Below are 15,000 nucleotides of genomic sequence, written 5' to 3'. Positions count from 1 at the left end.
GCTGAGCTGTACTTAAATGCCTCCATGTTTTCAAATTATTATTTTGTTCATGTCATTCTATTGACACTGTAATACATTCTTAAGTTGGATGCATCGATAAAGTTTTTTTTCTTCAAAGGTATTGAGTCACACATCGTTTTAAATTACATTTGTTTACATGTCAGAATAGGTGTCTGACATCAAAAAGCTTTTTATTAAATTCAGTCAGTTTCTTTCTCATGCCTTCTGTAATATTGACAAAAGGAAGTCATCTGAAGTAAGTCTACAAGTTGCACAAGGTCAACCCGTCATCGTGAGTACCGCAACAAAAAGTTTAAAATCAGTAACTGCGTGTACACACACAACAAAGCCAAGGTAACCTACTTTCAAAACCCTGCAAATGACATCAGACATGACAAACGAAAAACAAATCGACAGGCAATTACCTGAAATCTTCGGAGCTGTGTTTGTTATGGTCTCCAATTGGCCGTACTCCGTGTGTGATGGCTGGACAGAGCAGTGCGGCAATCCCCTCTTGAGCTCACACCCCTATTCTCATCCGTTACCGTGCTTCCTCGCAGTTCCGCCAATGGCACGATGTCTTCCGGCCTTAAGCACTAACGCGACAGCTGAGTTACCCAGCCTATAAACAGTCGCATTTGAACGTAGATTAAAAGAGTAGTGAATGAGACGACTGTTTTAGATTTACTGGTCACCGTGCTGACCCGCACTTGCCACAATGCATTCTTTGTTTCATTAGCCTAATATTGTTTTTCATATTGATGATGTCATCATGGTTCTGATTGCGTTTGCCGTGTACTTTTAACTCTCCATAGAATGACATGGGGCCATATCAATCATGTCATATGTCTATCAAATATAACATAAGTACCAACTCAAAATAATTCTGTATGTTAAAGTTCATTCAACTGAAAGCTAAAAATGTGTAAGTTACAATATGCACATTGTTATACATACAATCCGGCTATCAGTGGAATTACTGAGCAGGAAAACCTAATCTCATTTATGTCAAGAATCCATATCAAATTAGCAGCATCAGTGTAATGTGTGTGTCAAGCAAGTTTTTTTTAACCATGGTAAGACACTGAATACTGTTGAATAATACTACTATTCATTCACAGAGACACAGAGAGCGAGAGAGAGAGAGGGAGACAGAGAAAGAGAGAGAGAGAAAGAGAGAGGGAGACAATAAACGGTAATAATAATAAAGAAAAAATAGAGTTATTTGATTATATTTATATGCTGAATTGTGACAGCCTGACAGCTTTGTGATATGTCATTATGGGGACCTTACTGGCACCTTGGCTTAACTTGCACTTAAGCAGTGACAGTCCCACACTTCTTTTTCTTTCTAGGCAGTATTTATTGTTACACCAGGTTTTATTGCTCTTAGCTTGACTGTTCTCTCCCTTGTACGTCGCTTTGGACAAAAGCGTCTGCTAAATGACTAAATGTAAATATAAATGTAAATGTAAATTGCAGAAGTACACGTTTTAGGCATAAATAGGTGCCAATGTAAGTTTTATGTGTGTGTGTGTGTGCGTGTGTGTGTGTGTTATGTGTGTAGACACCGCGTCAAGTTTCCCTGCTCAAATGAACCCCCTGTGTCATGGTGCAGGTGCAACTTTCACTGGCTCCCACAGACCCACAGTGGCCCTATGTGTTGATTTCACCCGCGGGCCCCGTAAGACGGCTTTAATGTTAATCTGCACTCTTGTGGGCAAATCCGTCTTAGGCTGCCAGGGGTTTTACTGCAGGGAGGGCTGTCGTGACCCCCCCCCCCCCCCCCCCCTCTCCTCCTCCTCCTCCTCATTCCATCTGCGAACTATAGCCCCCTCGCGTGATTGGACGTGAGATTTTGGTTCAGTGAGGAACAGAGAGGAGAGGGGGGGAGGTTGAGGGCTGAGAGAGACAGAGAAAGAGAAAGGGAGGGAGAGAGGAAGAGAGAGAAAAGAGGGGAGAGGGGGGGGTAAGGGAGAGAGATAAAAATGGGCTGAGAGAGAGAGGGAGAGAGAGAGAGAAGAGGGGAGAGGGCTGAGAGAGAGAGAGGGAGAGGGAGAGAACCGGAGAGGGCTGAGAGAGAGAGAGGGGGAGAGGGAGAGAGAGTTGGAGTAGAGAGAGAGGGAAAGGGAGAGAGAGTTGGAGTAGATAGAGAGGGAAAGGGAGAGAGAGTTGGAGTAGAGAGAGAGGGAGAGAGAGTTGGAGTAGATAGAGAGAGAAAGGGAGAGAGAGTTGGAGTAGAGAGAGAGAGAAAGGGAGAGAGAGTTGGAGTAGAGAGAGAGGGAGAGGGAGAGAGAGTTGGAGTAGAGAGAGAGGGAAAGGGAGAGAGAGTTGGAGTAGAGAGAGAGAGAAAGGGAGAGAGAGTTGGAGTAGAGAGAGAGGGAGAGGGAGAGAGAGTTGGAGTAGAGAGAGAGAGAAAGGGAGAGAGAGTTGGAGTAGAGAGAGAGGGAGAGGGAGAGAGAGTTGGAGTAGAGAGAGAGAGAAAGGGAGAGAGAGTTGGAGTAGAGAGAGAGGGAAAGGGAGAGAGAGTTGGAGTAGAGAGAGAGGGAGAGGGAGAGAGAGTTGGAGTAGAGAGAGAGGGAGAGGGAGAGAGAGTTGGAGTAGAGAGAGAAACAGAAACAGATAAAGAGAGAGGGTGACCTGAAAGAGAGAGAGATACAGAGAGAGAGAGTGACAGTTGGAAGAGAGAGAGAGATACAGAGAGAGAGTGACAGTTGGAAGAGAGAGAGAGATACCGAGAGAGGGTGACCTGAAAGAGAGAGAGAGATACCGAGAGAGAGTGACAGTTGGAAGAGAGAGAGAGATACAGAGATAGAGTGACAGTTGGAAGAGAGAGAGAGATACCGAGAGAGAGTGACAGTTGGAAGAGAGAGAGAGATACCGAGAGAGAGTGACAGTTGGAAGAGAGAGAGAGATACCGAGAGAGAGTGACAGTTGGAAGAGAGAGAGAGATACCGAGAGAGAGTGACAGTTGGAGGAGAGAGAGAGATACAGAGAGAGAGAGTGACAGTTGGAAGAGAGAGAGAGATACCGAGAGAGAGTGACCTGAAAGAGAGAGAGATACCGAGAGAGAGTGACAGTCGGAAGAGAGAGTTCGGTAATGGCACCAGAGGTCAGCAGAGACGATGCCCGGTGACCGGGGCATGGGAGAGGACGGTCCCCCTCACGGCTGAGGAGTGAGTGACCGGGGCATGGGAGAGGACTGCCCCCCTCACTCCCAGACTCAGAACAGGACCCCAGTCATGAGTCATGAAACAGCAGAATAAACGCCTATATAAAGGTGAGAAGAACTATTCTTTAAACATGCTGGCCAAAACTTCCGTTCTCCTGTATAACATGTGTCAAACATATGTATAAGATGCGTTGTTTATAAAACTTTTGAAAGCAGAATGATTAAAAAAAAACATGTCAAATGATCATACTGTGTCTTTGGAAATAAGGGCTTGCTGAGGTGGAAGTCTGACTCCAAAACTCAACTTTCTATCCTGCTTCAGAACTTTTACCGACAAATCTATCTTTAAAAGCAATATCATGCCACTAAAATACTACCAAATACTTTTGTATTTGTCGATTACGTTATGTCATATTGTCAAACTGGCACTGCATTGATAAGGAAACGAGTAAAAAAAATACTGATAGTCATCAACACACTGTTGTTTTTTATTTCTTTTTCACATCTCCAATGCAGCTTTATTGGAAGATAAGATGACAAAAGGCACAAATTCACAGTAAAATAAACAAACATAAACAAACAGATGACAGGAGAATAAGGAAGAGCAAGAGAAGGAGAGACAGAGAAAGAGAGAGGCGAGGAGAAAAGGAGAGATGAGTTTTTAAAACAAGCTTTTTTCCCCTTAAATGTCCAAATTTGTAACTCTGGTCTAATGGATTCATATTTCTACAAACAGTTGTTGGATCTATAAATGCTACATTAATGGAAGTGACTCTTGGAATTGTGATCTTTCCACCAAATTAACTTTTTCGACCCTCGTTTCAAAGAGCACAAGAGTAGTCCACCTGATTGTTCAGTTCAAGTACATTTCTATTTAAAAGAGTCTTACTTGTGTGTGTGTGTGTGTGTGTGTATGTGTGTGTCGTGTGTGTATCGTGTGTGTCGTGTGTGTGTGTGTATCGTGTGTGTCGTGTGTGTGTGTGTGTGTAAGTGTGTGTGTGTGTGTGTGTGTGCGTGTCCTAAACATGTTTATTTATTTTTTCAGGGGGGAAAGGGCAGAACAACTCATTTCACAGTGCGAGACATAAAGATAGTGTAAGCTCCAAACAGCTCAGGGACTTACATATAGATACACCGACATTCAGAACCAAAATATACCTAGAGAGCATCATGCCAAAGAGGAAGGGTGTATGACATGAGAGAGTATGTACTATGGGTGGGGCACTAGGACGCTGTCAGTCTTCTAAGTATTACTACATCAAAGGAATGCCACCTGTTTTTTTTTTTTTACATAACAAAATGTGACCAATGAATCTGACCAAAACAACACTTTGTATTCCCTTCTGAGCCATTGTCTCGTACTCTGCTCGTTGTGGTGCATTCGACCTTGACAGTGAAAATGTGTCGACATAATCTGCATGGCTGCTTCTCCACCCCTCGATTGAGCACCTGCTCTCAGGCGGCCACTGGAGTCAGACAAGTTCTCAAGCCAGCGACGCTGATAGGCCGACACGCTGGACCCCAACCCAAGGTCACAAGCGAGCCACGCTGACCCCAACCCAAGGTCACAAGCCAGTGACAGACACACTGGACCCCAACCCAAGGTCACCAGCGAGCCACGCTGACCCCAACCCAAGGTCACCAGCGAGCCACGCTGACCCCAACCCAAGGTCACCAGCGAGCCACGCTGACCCCAACCCAAGGTCACCAGCGAGCCACGCTGACCCCAACCCAAGGTCACCAGCGAGCCACACTGGACCCCAACCCAAGGTCACAAGCGAGTGACGCTGACACGCTGGACCCCAACCCAAGGTCACAAGCGAGTGACGCTGACACGCTGGACCCCAACCCAAGGTCACCAGCGAGCCACGCTGACCCCAACCCAAGGTCACCAGCCAGTGACGCTGACGCTGGACCGTAACCCAAGAGACATGAGGAAACTATGGAGGGCTGGCGTGGTCATGTATGTGCTGTTATTTGGCAGGACAGTCTGGCCTATATATATATATGTTCATCTACATTTATTTATATAATATATACAATTAAATACATACACCTCCATAATTAGATTCTTCATTTTCAGGGATGACAACAAAGTTGTGAATATTGCTAATGGATTGTTTTTTTTTTTCTTACAGTCTCCCAGGCAATGAGAGAAACTTCTGGGTTGAAATATGGAGCCGACAATGTCACCCTTTTTCAATCATCGTATCAAAGATGCAGACGAAACCAAAGTCACACCCCGACACTTAAACACCCAAAGAGAGAAGAGACCAGTGCTACTAGAAAACACACACACACACACACACACACGCACGTCAGCGGGACTTACAGCGCCGGACTCTGGTCTCATCCCAGCGCTCTGTGTGTCCATGATCATGGGTGAGTCATAGGTGGAGGCTTCTGGTCGTGTGGTCAGGGGGGAGCCAGTCTGGACACAGCGTACGGATAGCAGAAGGGGTCAATATGCCAGTCTGGACACAGCGTACGGATAGCAGAAGGGGTCAATATGCCAGTCTGGACACAGCGTATGGATACTAGCAGAAGGGGGTCGATGAGGGGGAGTTATTGCTCTCATCTGGATAAATGACGTCTTATCCCTCGGCCCCGATGCGATGCGTTATGGCAGATGAGGTCAGAGAAAAAGCCACCACCTAATATGAAGTCTGAGGTCCTATTCACAAAAGCCACAACAAAACGGACCATGCCTGAACCTTAGACAAATATAGATTTCATTTAAGATACACAGAACCAGCAAAAACTGAAAATAAAATAATAATTCTGGGGGGTTCTGTGGTTGCCTGACAAATAAATCCCCATAGGCTTAGGGAGAACCAACACCTTTCTGGGTGAAGTAAAACTTCAAGATTTCAGACCTGTTCAGTTATATTTTATTTTATTTATTTCCTATACTCTTATTGAACCAACAGCCTCTGGCTCATAGCCTTTTTTTGACATACGAGGCGCTGGATAGTGTCCAAAAACGAAACAAAAGCTCACCAACCTAACATGTCACACAAAATGATAGCTGTAGCCTATAGCTGTGACGTGACAGTTACTGTCACACACACAGGGAGTGGAATGATGAGAAAAAACCCAGAAAGTTCTGGGCTGGTTCTGACCTGGGCCCATTACGCAGCCAGATTTCTCTTTGTCAGGAGAAAGTAGCGTCATAAAATAACTGGCCAGGTATCTGTTTTCACATAAAAGACCAAACTATTATTTTTTTTTTGTGTAGGGAGGAATAAAAGTTGCTATCGTGAAACACAGACTCTAAAAACACAAAAAAAACAACGGAAAATAAAAACCACACTCACAGATTAAAACGTCCCACCACTTACATAAAGAACATACTTGCAACCCTGCTGAATAGTAGTACAAGAGGGTCCATAGAGTCCATAGAGTGCAGGGAACATACTTATTCTTTTCCATTATAATGCACACAAACACCCACGCTCTTGTCATAGCAGTCATGTCACTCTTTCTGTTACAGTAAGAAGCACATGTTCAGCCTGGGAGCAACGACATTGGACACGAGAGTTTAGAGGTTGCCAGGCAACGCACAGGAAACAATTTGTTTACTATATAGAAATGAAACTGATAACAACAGAAAAAAAAAGTAAACGTACCTGTGTTAAAATGGCATAATCTGCCAGCACAAAAAAAGGGAAATTTAACTACAACTCGGAACAAAACGATAAAACATAAAACGTTGAAATCAATACATCACACTGAAAAGATTCAGCTTGGTCCAAAAGAAACATACACAGACAAACTTTTAAATCTTTTTTTTAAAAACCCTGTTTGTACAGCTCTCAGTGATATTCATTATCTGATATATACTTTATGTACACACAAAATGTATTGTTCTTTTTAAAAAGAAATGACATCTCCAACTCTAATATGAATCCTCAAATGTTTGACATCTCAAATACCTATAGGGTTGCTACAGATGGCTTAGCTGTAACAACTAGTACTGCAGAGGGGGGTGCGGGGATGTTGAGAAAGTTTCACATTTTTTCAACTTCATTTTCTATCTTTTATTAGTTATTTTTTATTTTACTCTGAAGTGTTCCGTTTTAGACTCGAAGAGAATGCTTGACCTGTGTGAGGCCAACGGCGAGAGGAGTATGGCGGAGGAGGAGGAGGAGGAGGAGGAGGAGGGCTTGGACCAAGTTTACATGATGGTGGCTCCACCGAGACCAATCAGGAGAAGGATGCCACTGGTGTTTATTGGTGCAGGTCTGATCTGCAGGAGAGCAAGGCACACAAAGGAAAGATGTTTGAGCAGTGAAGCACTATGGGAAATACAGCACAGAGAAAAACGGTAAACAATCGACGTAAGAATGACTATTATTAAGATGTACATCCATGTCTCTGGTCCTTTTTAGAAAGGGATATTTGGTTAAACATGTCTACAAAGTGGAATATGTTAGTAAATCCATAGTTTAGCTTAATAACAGTTTATTCACATCCCAAAAGAAAGAGAGAAAGATGCTGTAGGGTGCTTTAAATAAAACAATAAAACATCCCGAAGTGAGCTGAATGGCTGGTTGAACCCATACTATCCTGCCCCATCCGCACCATAAATAAGACCCATTAACTGGCTGCGTCCCCACCATGTGCCCGGTGGAGAGGTACATGATGACAAGGCACTATCTGACAAGGTGGGCCGGTGATGAAGCTGGAAGAGCGCTTCTCAGAAGGATTAATGATTGTATCGCTAATGACCTATAAATAACCCGTGCCTTAGAGAGGGACGCAGTAAGGAGCTGAACCTCACAATGATCATCTGCACTCACAGATTATAAAGGGCATCGTCGCCATTAGGCACCAGAAAGTTATAGAATAATAATTCTAATTACATTTTTTTTATAATAATAATAATAGTAAAAGCCAATAATAAAGCAGATTTTCAAGCAGACCAATTCATTGCCAATCACAAGGTAACAAGGCAACTATAGCACTAGTACAGCAGTTATTGTATAAGATTCCAGTAATAGTAATAGTATTATTAGTAAGATATATTTTGCGTATGGTATTAGTGTTTGATATAGTTCCAGCTTCATTAAAAACGTCATGTGTATCATCTACTAATTTGTTATCCGACTCTGATTCTGACCTTTTTATGCATGGCATTTCAGGATGATGTTGCACAAACTGCCTCCACCACAAAAACCTATCTGAACAAAATATGTGGTGATTGTTCATGGTACCGCCAATCTCTATAATAATACATAATTTGTATCAAAAGTTCTGAGTAATAAATAGCCTCTTGGGTATGAACAAATCAAAAGTAGAATATATTTATATTTATAGCATCTGAGTTACCAAAGCAAACCAAAGCTTACGGCACAACATATTTAATGCCATCATTGCACCTGACGCATTGGGAGACACAGATGTTAAAGGACAGTACCATCATTGCACCTGGGAGAGACACATGTTAAAGGACAGTACCATCATTGCACCTGACACATTGGGAGACACAGATGTTAAAGGACAGTACCATCATTGCACCTGACGCTAGGGGGACACAGAGGTTAAAGGACAGTACCATCATTACACCTGATGCATTGGGGGACACTGATGTTAAAGGACAGTACCATCACACAGATGTTAAAGGACAGTACCATCATTACACCTGATGCATTGGGGGACACTGATGTTAAAGGACAGTACCATCACACAGATGTTAAAGGACAGTACCATCATTACACCTGATGCATTGGGGGACACAGATGTTAAAGGACAGTACCATCATTACAGATGTTAAAGGACAGTACCATCACACAGATGTTAAAGGACAGTACCATCATTGTCAGCAGCAGCATTGCGTGGTCCTGCATCAGTCCTCCAGAGCAACCATTCCTTTAACTGGGTCTTTCACTCGCATCTGGTGACAGAAGAGAAGACAGAGAGAGAGGGAGAGAGAGAGAGAGAGAGGGAGAGAGAGAGAGAGAGAGAGAGAGAGGGAGAGAGAGAAGAAGATAAGCAAACAGAGGGAGAGGAAGGAAGAGACAGTGAGAGAGAGGGAGAGAGAGAGAGAGAGAGAGAGAGAGAGAGAGAGAGAGAGAGAGAGGTGGGGGGAAAGGAAGGAAGACATTTTAGGGAGACAAAGAGGGTGATGAGATTATATCACTCTTTATCTTGCTATCTTTAAGTCTACTGTAGAAAGTCAAAGTCTTCACTCATTCTCATTTTCTTTTCTGTTTTTTTGAAGCAGCCTTCACAGTGTGCATTAATTAACACAGAGCTGAGACAGAGGAAGGCCTGTGAATACATCCTCAAAGGGTCACGATGGGTCAAAGGTCACCTGTGATACCTCAGTGGTTTTCACAAGAAAGGCAGCTGCTTGGAATTTGAAGTGACTGACACTTCCTTATCTCTCCTGACTGCTCAGCCAACGACGTATGTATGAGTGTTAATGGCCTTAACATTTCAGATCGCAGTGACTATAAGATGAGCGTTTATGGCCTTAACATTTCAGATCGCAGGGAGTGAAAGATGAGCGTTTATGGCTTTAACATTTCAGATCACAGTGAGTGAAAGATGAACGTTAATGGCTTTAACATTTCAGATCGCAGTGAGTGAAAGGCAAGTTGAATATTGCCCAGCCAGGGGGCTACAATTGGTTTGACTACGAGCAACTGGTGAAGTAAACTAGTCCCGTGGATAAACGGTGAACTTCTGCTTTCTGAGCTTGTCTCTTGCCCTTCCAGGTGTCCTGCCCTTCCCCGTATAGTGAGGTCCAGGTGTCCTGCCCTTCCCCGTATAGTGAGGTCCAGGTGTCCTGCCCTTCCCCGTACAGTGAGTTCCAGGTGCACTGGCATCTATTAGAACAGTGGTTCTTAACCTTATTGGAGGTACTGAACCCTGCAAGCTTCATCAGTTCATTCCCCGAACCCTTAGTAATTTGAAAAATAAAATATGATTTCTTCAAAACGTGGGTATGTATAAAAGCGGCCTGACATTGCTAGTGTGAACCGGGCTATACTGCGTGTGTCTTGACCCCTGCCGAACCCCTGAGAGTGGCTCAACGAACCCCTGGGGTTTGATCGAACCCAGGTTAAGAACCACTGTATTAGAGGCTCTGTTCAAGTAAAAGATCGATTCCATTTGATTTCTACCTGCTGGCCCAGCGCCCACTACTCACTCTGCATCATGAGATGACTGTTTCTAGCAGCAGGCTCATATGGAGGTGGTGCTACGGCTACCGCTAGTTCACAGGTCATTAAATGATCGGCAAATGTTGCTTGGACGAGTTTTATGTAACATGCCATCATAAACAATCAACGATGTTTCAGTTTACATTCTGTTGACAAATAACAATTCAAATCTAATAGCAGAGCGTTGGAGTTAGGTTAAGGGTGAGGTCAATTTACACAGCTGCTGTTAGTTTGACCATGGCCTATTGTTTATATTGTTAGTGTACTTCTGTGCCTGGCTGACTCGTTAACTCTCTCACCTCGTCGAGCTCCTTCCTGGTCTCCTCTTCCATTCGCCGGATGTCGTCCATGTTGAGTTCAATCCACCGGTCAATCCAGCAGAAGAGTTGTCGGTGGAAATTAGTGAACAAGCGCTTCTCTTGCTGGGGGTGGGAGAGAGAGAGGAAGAGATGGTGAGAAACGAAGAGATAGAGAGGGGGAGAGAGAGGGAGGAAGGGATAGAGTAAAAGAGAGATGGAGGGGAAAGAGAATGTGATAGAGAGCGATGATGTCAATGGAAGGGTGACAATCAGGTTTTATAGCAGGAAACAATATGAGGCGGCGGCCATGTCGTTCAGAAAGTTACACATCCCGTATTTTTCCTCACCTTCTGAATAAAGTTCTCCACCTTGTTCTGCAGACCCCACCACTTGAACTTGACCGTGACCAGTTTGTAGGCACACATGTGTGGGCATTCTGTCTTCTTAGGCAGCTCTTTCTGTGGTTTAGAAAACACAAACAAATAAACACAAACAAATAAACACAAACAAATACAACAAGAAATCATGAAAAAAAAGACAGATTCCCTACTGTTGCAAGAAGACAAGACAGCACTCACTACAAAACAACATGACAATATGTACAAACTTTATGACTCTGAATATTGATGAAGTCATTCAGGTGACGCGTTAAACAAAATGAATCGTCTGAACATTTGGACAGATTTAGCTAACGAGCCCTTTTAGATTGACGCAGAAGACACGCCTCAACATCTAAATGTCAGTCCTCCGCCTGGTTTCATGCCTGCGTCATATATTAGTCATGCATTGTGTGCATACAGTGCTTGATAGTGTTTAAGAACCAGCTGTTCCATCCTATTTCTTCTGTGGCAGGATTTAACCTTTAAGCTTGGTTCCGTGTTTTAATAGCAGGCTTGCAGATGGTTGCCTCCTGAATGTTGTTTGACTCTCAAACGTTAGGAATGTCACGCTTGGTTTAACCGTGATTGCCAATGGTGGGACGAGCAGGCTGTGCTGTTGCGTTTGTGTAACAGTTTGTTATGTAGCTCCCGAAGAATGTGCTCATCACAGCGTGGCTAATCGGGCTGTGTGTTTAACATGAGATAACATCTTCAGTTGATAGGCAAACACTGTTTGCCAAGACGCCATTTTTGTGTTTGTTAGTCCACCAATTTATTAGACCTCCTTAAGTATGTTGACTCAGACATTCTCCCTGTGTTTTATTTGTATTAACCAATCTTTTTTTTTTTTTTTAGATTTATTTATGGGCTTTTATGCCTTTATTTGGACAGGACAGTTGTGACGACCTTGCCTCTTTTGAGTGCTGGACTGGCTGCTTGTGTTTGTCCGTGTATTGTGTTGCAGATGACCAGCAGGAGTGGTTGGCTCGTTAGTCATTGAGAGCACCTGGGACCGGTGTTCCCTGTGACTACAAAAGCACCTCCCACAGGTGCCAAGTGAGGCTTGAGACAGAGATCCAGAGAGACCGTGCCCCCCCCTCCTTAAGTATGTTGACCCAGACATTCTCCTGTGTTTAATTTCAGTGGTGTAGTCCAGGGTAAACGCAGGTATACTGAGTATACCCACTTATTTTTCAGTCAGCATTGCGTATACCCACTTCTCAAAACAGGGCGTTTATCCTGTGCTGTATGGGCTGCTTAAAAAAAATTGCCAAAATTAAGAGTATAACCACTTCTCCAGGGACCATTACACCACTGTTTTATTTGTATTAACCAATGTTTTTCACTCAGTAGCTGATCCCCCTTCAAATTAAACTTAGAAATATATAATTCAAGTGAATTCAATACATATTACTAATTATTATCAGTATTTATCATGTACGTACATACCATTAGACCTGACTGACCCAAACCTAAGCTTAATCCTAATCCCTCATCTCAAGTATATCTTTCAATGGCATGCACATAGGCATACGGTATTTATAAATGAGCGCAGCATTAAGAACAGAGCTCTCGTAAGACCCTTGTAATATATAATGTGGAGTTGTGCAGTAAGACCCTTTTTATAATTTGGAGTTGTGCCGTAAGACCCTTTTTATAATTTGGAGTTGTGGAGTTTGTTTACGGCTGGTGTAGACCCTTATTATAATGTGGAGTTGTGCTGTAAGACCCTTTTTATAATTTGGAGTTATGCCGTAAGACCTTTTTTATAATTAGGAGTTGTGCCATAAGACCCTTATTATAATGTGGAGTTGTGGAGTTTGTTTACGGCTGGTGTAGACCCTTATTATAATGTGGAGTTGTGCTGTAGGACCCTTATTATAATGTGGAGTTGTGCTGTAAAACCCTTTTCATAATTTGGAGTTGTGGAGTTTGTTTACGGCTGGTGTAGACCCCTATTATAATCTGGAGTTGTGGAGTTTGTTTACGCTGGTGTAGACCCTTTTTATAATTTGGAGTTGTGCCATAAGACCCTTATTATAATCTGGAGTTGTGGAGTTTGTTTACGGCTGGTGTAGACCCTTATTATAATTTGGAGTTGTGGAGTTTGTTTACAGCTGGTGTAGACCCTTATTATAATTTGGAGTTGTGCCATAAGACCCTTATTATAATCTGGAGTTGTGGAGTTTGTTTACGGCTGGTGTAGACCCTTATTATAATTTGGAGTTGTGCCATAAGACCCTTATTATAATCCGGAGTTGTGGAGTTTGTTTACGGCTGGTGTGGTACCGCTTGGCCCTCGTCTCACTGAGCTGTTCCAGATTGACTGCCAAATGCAGTGAGCCCTGCCAGTCCACCGGCATCCACTGACAGGTTCTTATAGGGAGAGATGAAGAGATGGAGCCCGTCTGCCATTTGGCAGCAGAGGATAGTCAAGTCTGTGGGGATTCATACACACGGATAATGCCCTCGCAGCAGCTGTGCAGCATTGCCCTGAGTCTGATCAGGGGATGATGACTCACACACATAAATACACCCAACATCAAAACACACACACACACACACACACACACACACACACACACACACACACACACACACACACACACACACACACACACACACACACACACACACACACACACACACAGTGGCGGACCTAGTCATTTGGGGGCCTAAGGCGAACATAGCCAGGGGCCCTCTTCATCCGTCCTTTTAATGCAAAAAAAAAAAAAGGGCCACCTCAAAGCAGGGGCGGACTGGGGGGAAAAAGTGGCCCGGGAGTTGTCTGTCAGAGCGGCCCACTTAATATACGGCGCGTTGCCCGCTCAATGTATGCAAAATACCCATACACTTAACATAATTTTGGATGATTACAAAGATATAACATTATATATGTTTTTTAATAACATTTGGATCCACACATTTGCCTGGATGGACACATGGAATAAAATGATACTGGCTATTGTAACACTCCAAGGTAGGTATAGTTTGCTAGATGAATATGCTTAACTCTGGGCTAGTATCAGATGGTTAGGCCTATATGTATAACTACAGAGCCTTTAGGAATACATGTCAGCAGAGAAAGAGTACACAATTTTTTTGATAATGATTAGGGCGACCTACATTAAGCAATATCATTTTTTTTGTAGGCTGATTAACTCATACAGCAATACCTTTTTGTATAGTAGATGGCAGCACACAATCAAAATATTTCCCCTCTACCTACATAGCTACAGTAGCTAGTTTTATGGATGAAAGTTGCATTCAGGAGCCTTCATAAGCAAACATGATTTGGCTCCACATTAAATTATCCCACTTTTTCATTATCCACATTTCTCAAATGTTGTATGATGCAACATAGCTTTACAGGACACATAAAATATGTCCAGTGACAACGTAAAGAAGGGGGCAACATATAAGTCAAAACCAACTATATTTATTGACTGATCTCGAAAGTATTTGCTTACAAAAGCTAAATAAGTCTTCACAAAGAAATAACTCAGTGTTAGGGCAAAAAGCGAACATTCACACTGTACAACCTATGAAAAGTGACAGTGGTAGCCTACAAATAAAGAAATACAGACCGCGTTAGCCACTTCACAGCGTGCTAGCCATGATTTTCTTTCGTTACAATTCTTGCATGTAGGGTTCCACCCTTTGTAGAAACCTGTTAAATCGATACATTTGGTGTTGTTTTGTTTTGTTGTCAATTTATCTTAATTAGTACCGCCGACAAAGAATAAAAATCTCCTTTTCCTGAAAGCAGTTCGTCGCCACAATTGCCCTTAAGGTCCGCCGCCACTGGTTTGAACTTTATTTTAGAAATGAACAGAACATACGATGGGGTGTAAACATCAGTGGTAATGGTAGTGTTGCATGCTGGGTGTGTGATTATGTGCGTGTGTAGGGGTGTTAAAGGTGTCTACGAGCGAGACACGCAACTATTAGGCTAGAGTGATTGACATTTAATAACAAAT

The 15,000-nt window shown here is 43.1% G+C and overlaps 1 protein-coding gene across 1 annotated transcript in view; it reads right to left on the bottom strand.

Annotated features, from left to right (window-relative positions):
• Nucleotides 1–9,020: 9,020 nt before the first annotated feature.
• pitpnab (phosphatidylinositol transfer protein, alpha b) overlaps nucleotides 9,021–15,000 on the bottom strand; it is a gene marked incomplete at both ends in the record, with an annotated part of 26,494 nt that continues 20,514 nt past the window's right edge. The window contains 3 exons of the mRNA XM_080846927.1: nucleotides 9,021–9,068; nucleotides 10,641–10,763; nucleotides 10,988–11,098. Coding sequence (XP_080703053.1) covers nucleotides 9,021–9,068; nucleotides 10,641–10,763; nucleotides 10,988–11,098 — 282 coding nt within the window. The remainder of the gene's footprint in view (nucleotides 9,069–10,640; nucleotides 10,764–10,987; nucleotides 11,099–15,000) is intronic.

The sequence above is a fragment of the Sprattus sprattus genome (assembly GCF_963457725.1).
Source record: "Sprattus sprattus genome assembly, chromosome: 1".
Lineage (NCBI taxonomy): Eukaryota > Metazoa > Chordata > Actinopteri > Clupeiformes > Clupeidae > Sprattus > Sprattus sprattus.
The sequence above is the reverse complement of the archived record's forward strand: the minus strand, read 5'-3'. Positions and strand labels throughout refer to the sequence as shown.